The sequence below is a fragment of the Gossypium raimondii genome, chromosome 12 (genome assembly GCF_025698545.1).
Source record: "Gossypium raimondii isolate GPD5lz chromosome 12, ASM2569854v1, whole genome shotgun sequence".
NCBI lineage: Eukaryota > Viridiplantae > Streptophyta > Magnoliopsida > Malvales > Malvaceae > Gossypium > Gossypium raimondii.
The window spans coordinates 408,327-414,524 of record NC_068576.1 but is presented as its reverse complement, the minus strand read 5'-3'; the positions used below and the strand labels follow the sequence as shown (position 1 = coordinate 414,524).

The 6,198-nt window shown below is 34.4% G+C and overlaps 1 protein-coding gene across 1 annotated transcript; it reads left to right on the top strand.

The window, feature by feature from the left end:
• Positions 1-498: 498 nt before the first annotated feature.
• On the top strand, positions 499-3,832 carry LOC105762591 (protein indeterminate-domain 12). The gene is made up of 3 exons (XM_012580361.2): positions 499-1,146; positions 1,223-1,619; positions 2,798-3,832. Exons 1-3 carry the CDS (start codon positions 969-971, stop codon positions 3,540-3,542), a joined length of 1,320 nt encoding a protein of 439 aa, XP_012435815.1. The 5' UTR covers positions 499-968; the 3' UTR covers positions 3,543-3,832.
• The last annotated feature ends 2,366 nt before the right edge of the window (positions 3,833-6,198 follow it).

Sequence of the window (6,198 nt, the reverse complement as noted above, 5' to 3'; positions counted from 1 at the left end):
TACTTTTAATATTATCATTCCATTCAAATCAACCCCCCCCCCTTTTAGGGTTTGGGTGTTTTATAACAGGGACAAAGGAAAAGACAGAAAGAAAGTACCAACGTCAGAGTTCAAAAGATACACACACACAGATTACCATTAAAATAAATACTAATTGACTGAAATTATTATTTTCCAGGTCAAGTGGGACTGGGGTATTTCCTAGTCATTGCTTTGAATTGCATCCTTTCTAGATTTCTTCGGCTATCTTTTCTTATTTCAAGGGATTCTTTTTTATATATTTTTAAGATAAATTTTCAATATATTATTTTAGGATGTATTAATAGTGTATAAATTATATAAGTATATTATCATATGATGTATACGATGATAAATAAAAGAATACACCACATTAAATATAACCCTTATCAATAATATTAGACATGTTTCCTTAAATTTTTTGGTCTATATTTACCAAACCTTCTCTCCTTGGTATAACCGTCACCATTGTGTACTCTATTATATACAGGAACCTGATACTTCAAACTCTCTCTTATTTTCTCTCTCCTGCTCTCACTCTCAAATCTATCTGTGAATCCTTATATACACATAAACAACATCTTATTGTCTGTATTTTCTATATGATAGCATGGAGAGAGCAATTTTCAGCTTGTTATATAGGAAAGAGATACATATATAAACATATGTATGTATGTATGTATCTGAATTGCGTTGCAGCAGAGTCGTTCAGACAAGCAATCCATGGCTAGAAAGCGACTTGGAGAATAACCCATCATCATCATCTCTTCACGAGATATTTTGCTTTTGCCACTCACTGCCTCCTGTTTATTGACAAATCGTGTTTAGTTTATATCCAGAGCTGGGGATTCTCTTTTTCTGGGCTATACCCTTTGCTACAAAACAACGATCAGGGATCAGTTTTCTCTTTGGTTTTTTCTTGCTTGGAGTTTTCTTCTTTCTCAGCTGTCATGTTTCCCACAGCTATGTCCAATTCCACTTCTTTGTCTGAAGAAGCTAGTACCACTGTTTCTTCTTGTACCAGAGTTGTTCAAGACTTTTGTGCCTTAATCCCTATTGTTTCAACCATTTCTCCACAGCAGCAACCACAAAATATCAAGAAGAAAAGAAGCCTCCCAGGGAATCCAGGTAAGACTTAGTTAAATTCTCTCATCACATATCCCTCCAAGGATTTCATTCTAAGTCTTTGATGGTGTTAGTACAGACCCAGATGCTGAAGTGATTGCTTTATCTCCGAAGACACTATTGGCTACCAACAGATTTGTGTGTGAGATCTGTAACAAAGGTTTCCAACGAGATCAGAACCTTCAACTCCATAGAAGAGGCCATAACCTTCCGTGGAAACTGAAGCAAAGAAACAACAAAGAGATCAAAAAGAGAGCTTATGTTTGCCCTGAACCTACATGTGTCCACCACCATCCGTCAAGGGCTTTAGGTGATCTTACTGGCATTAAAAAGCATTATTGCAGAAAACATGGAGAGAAGAAATGGAAGTGTGAGAAATGCTCAAAGATTTACGCTGTTCAATCTGATTGGAAAGCTCATACTAAGACCTGTGGAACAAGAGAATACAGATGTGATTGTGGAACCCTTTTCTCTAGGTAACCCCTTTTTCTACTTGAAACAATAATAATATAACGTAATTGAGTTTAGGATTTTTGTGTTTTTTTTTAAACACAAGAGTGGTAAGCTATGCGTGGAATATATCTGGAACTTAAATTAAATGCAGTGGCAGCAAGTGGACACCATTAATACAAGTGTCTGTTACTGGTGACTTTTGTGAAAGCATTGCCTCTGAAAATCTGAACCAGCTGCCATGTTCATTTCTGAAAGTGAAAATGATGTTGTGAAAAAGATAAGGAAAACAGTCATCAAATCTGGAGTATGTTATCATATTCTTCATGCATCATTCAACTGCATTTAGGCTTTGGTTCATTTCTCAATATATAGCCTGATTAATCATGGTTTTATTATCATGGCCAATTCATGCAAGGGCTCTTTTCCATGTAATGATGGATATCCAAGAAAAAGCAAAAGAAGTTATAATTATTGCTTTTATTTATTGGGATTTCATGGTTGAGAATTTTGTTTTCTTTGGGCGGGGATAGGCATATGGGATTGTTAACTTTCAGAGAACACTACAAAAATATCTGCAGCTCATTATGATTTTCTTTTTGGCTGCATCGATTAGATTCATGGTTATGCATGCATGAATGGATTGTAGATAGCACTATTGACTATATCCCATCATAACTTGATAAATTCTTCAAAATTTGAGTCATCTTTGCATGTATTGTATACGCATCAATTAACTATCTGTCATGCATATCTCTTTCTATCTGTACTCACTCCTCGATCCTTTACATTTGACCAACAATGATGGCTTCTCCTTTGTTTTTAATTAAAACCTTTCCTTTTCTCTCTCGTTCACCAATATCACAAATTCACTTTCTATTACAATCCAAAAATTCTCCATCATAGAATGCATTTCTTGCATGTCTTACATATTACCAGAGTAGTAAAATATATTATAATTTTTAAAAATATACCCTAAAAATAATATTATTAGAAAAAAATTTAATTTTCATACACCAATTATTAACCCAAATAAAATTTATTATTCTTTTATAATTTCTAGATTCGTTTTAGCATTTATATTTGAAATTCATTTATGGTTACTACCACAATTTATTATTATTATTATTTATCAAAATTGCTTGCTAATGCAGTTGATTATTACTTCATAAACGTTTCTTTCTGAAATGCCGTCTTTATACAGGAAAGACAGCTTCATAACTCATAGGGCATTTTGCGATGCATTAGCTGAAGAAAGTGCAAGGCTTTCCGCCAACCAACTAGCTGTGGCCGCCGCCACGAATCCAGCTCTCCATCATTTGACATCCCAAGCCAACCCCACCACGAATCCTTCTTCTCTTTTCCCCTTTGAAACCCATATATCTCTCAACCCATGGGTCGACCCTACTCCAACAACTAACCCTAACCCTAATAATCCACTTCATGTCAAGCCCGAGTCTCACCATTTGGCACCATTCTTCCAAGAAGCGCTGCCGCCTCAAAAGACGCTCATCACCTCACCCTTTCAAAGCCTCCATGTCAGCAACAACGCTCCATCCATTGCTGCTGCTGCCACGTCGACCTCTCCTCACTTGTCGGCCACTGCGTTGCTTCAAAAGGCTGCCACCGTCGGTGCAACCGCCACGCAGATAAACAACAATAACAACGGCATGGATTTCTTTGGTTTCGCGTCCGGGAACCTGGCCACGTGGCAGAAGAGCAGCGACCGTTTCACCAGGGATTTTCTAGGTTTGACCGGAGACCATCATCAGCCTCATGGTGGTGGCGGCGGCAATGGGAATGTTAGTGTTAGCATGAACGTGAAGGATGTGCTAACATACGCGGGGGAAGTGGAGTTGCAGCAGCACTTTGAGAGAGACCACTCGCTGTTGAAACCCCAAGGTTTTGGATTCGCTGAGCCTGCCTCCGAAACATGGGCTGATTGTTGAAGCCGAAAAAAGGGTAAAAGATAAAATAATTTAGGGGAAAAAAGAAGGGCAATGATAGTAAACCATGGACTCGCCTGTGACCATCTCCTCTTCAGGGCCTTTTTCCTTTTTCTTTTTGGAGTTGAATTTCCAAAAAAAAAAAAGGTCACTTGTTTATTATTTGCATTTTGGTTAAATTAATTTTGCCTTTTTTTGAAATTAAATATCTGGACTAGTGTTCAATGGTATTAAAGCTGTGTTTGTGCCTATCTTCTTTTATGGTCAAATGGAAATGGCATTGTTGCCGGGCAGCAAGGTGGGAAATTTTTCATTAAGAGGATCAACATAAAATATAATCTGTCTGAATTAGCCAATTCGATGGGGGGAATTAATAGTTGATTTTTTAAATTTTATTTGAAAAAAAAAGGATATTGTATGTCTTACCAAATATCTTCTTTGTTTCTTCACAATTATTTGTGTTGACTCCTTGAAAGAATATATACCAAGTGGAGAAAAGGACAAAGGGCATATGAATTCCCATCAACAACTTTGGTGTCTCTTCTTCCTACATCTTCATGCATATGATTTATAGCAGCAAAATTCTATTTTGTATTCAAGGCTTCAACATTATTAGTACATATTGGGGAAATTTTACTCCAAAATTCCATTAATATCAACTAAGAAGACCTAGAGAGAGTTAAAGAGAAGAAAAGGAAATGTATTAAAAATGGAAATTAATGTAAAATAATCAAAGCACAACACATGTTCATGGTGTCATAAAAATTTATTATGCACATTATACATGTCACATGTTAAAATCTACATAAAATAAATGTTTAAGAGTAAAGAATTCTCTCAGTAAAAAAATAAAAATAAAATTGATTGAGCCATTATGAAAAAAATGCACTCAATTGAACTCTTTGTGACTTAAAAATATCAATTCGCCCTTTCCATTAATAAAAACTGTCAATTAACCGGTTTGATTGTTAACCTCGTTGACATGACTGACAGAAGCCACTAAAAACTGTCACATGGCATGCCACATCAACAAAATTCATTTTATAGAATTATATTTTTTTGTTGGTGTGACATGTCAGTCAGCATATCCACATTAGCAGACTATCACGTGACAATTCTTGGTGACTTCCGTCGGTCATATCAGCGAGATTAATGGTCAAACTGATTAACTAACAGTCTCCGTCAATAGAATGGGTCAATTAATTTTTGGGGGCCACTAAGGGCTCAATTGGATGCATTTTTTTCATAAAGGCTCAATCAATTTGCCCTACCATCTTTCTCAAATAAATGCATTCATTAGTAATGTATGGTTACATCCGTCAATTATCACTTAAACTTAAAATTTGATTTCATTAGTTTTAAATTAACAATCCAAATTTCAATTGAACGTAATTTAACTCAAATTGAAAAGAAATATAAACTTGAAATGATTTGTACTTTAAAATAATTTAAAATTTAAAATTTAAAATTATTCAAACAATTTATTCGAAATAACTTGAATTTAAAGTGTATAACACTCCTTACCCAGATTAGTCTGATAATCCAAGCAATAGAATTTGGACTTCAAATCAATTCAATCCACATTCTATTTATACACTTTATTATTATTATTATTATTATTATTATTATTATTATTATTATTATTATTATTATTATTATTATCATCATCATCATCATTATTTTAAACTCTTTTGAGGTATCTCGGGTCATTTCCAAGCATCCCTTACGATTTGGTTGTGATCGGAGGTCATTCAAGCCCCTTGCAAGCCAATTTGAGCAAAAATAGGATAACATAGGGCACTTGTATCGATACTCACTATTCCAAGTATCAATATATCTTCCTTGGAACTATTCATTTTTGCTCTCTAGAGTACTTGTACTAATACAAGTTCAATAAGTACTAATACTTCAATTGCAGGGACCCTAAAACATGCCCAAATCACTTTCATCTCATGCCAATTTCAATACCAAACATTCTACATATTTCAATCATTTTAAACCATCAAACACCTCAAAATATCATATACTTCATCAAATACTCATTGCATAATTTAAACGGTTTCACTAGGCCATCAAAACATTTAAGCTTCTCTAAGTACTTTCACTTGCATTACTAGACATAGATACTCGAATTGGGCTTATGTACATGCCATAATCCATACCATGAGTTAAATTTCATACTTTTTCTCCTAAGCCTTGATGATGTGATGAGATGTGTTGATGACGATCTTCTTTCAAAGGCTTCAGTTTAATATTTCACCTACGTGTTAAACAACAACGCGTTAAGCTATAATATAGCTTAGTAAGCACTTGTGAATTCAAATCTTACCATTAATTTAATTGATTTAATATTAATAATGTTACTATTATAATTTCATGAATGTATTAAATTATTCAAGAGGTTATTCAATATTTACAAAATTCACTAATACTTTGATTCACTATTTTATCACTTCATAGTTAAACAAGAATTGTTATTAGAAAATCACTTACCATGACTTTTTAACCTATGCTAAACTTGTTTGAACAAGATGGATACACAAAACATAACACGATACACAAAGCACATAAGTGCTAAAAACACAGGCACTAAAGTGCAATATCATGATTAACACGGAAGTGCTCGGGTTCCTATGGTATACCAGCTATATCCACGAAG

Bases quoted from the DNA above. Each gene is read 5' to 3' on its own strand.
- LOC105762591 (XM_012580361.2), top strand. From the start codon at position 969: ATGTTTCCCACAGCTATGTCCAATTCCACTTCTTTGTCTGAAGAAGCT. The intron at 1,147-1,222 runs GTAAGACTTAGT...GTGTTAGTACAG, and splicing joins AAGCCTCCCAGGGAATCCAG to ACCCAGATGCTGAAGTGATT. The intron at 1,620-2,797 runs GTAACCCCTTTT...GTCTTTATACAG, and splicing joins TGTGGAACCCTTTTCTCTAG to GAAAGACAGCTTCATAACTC.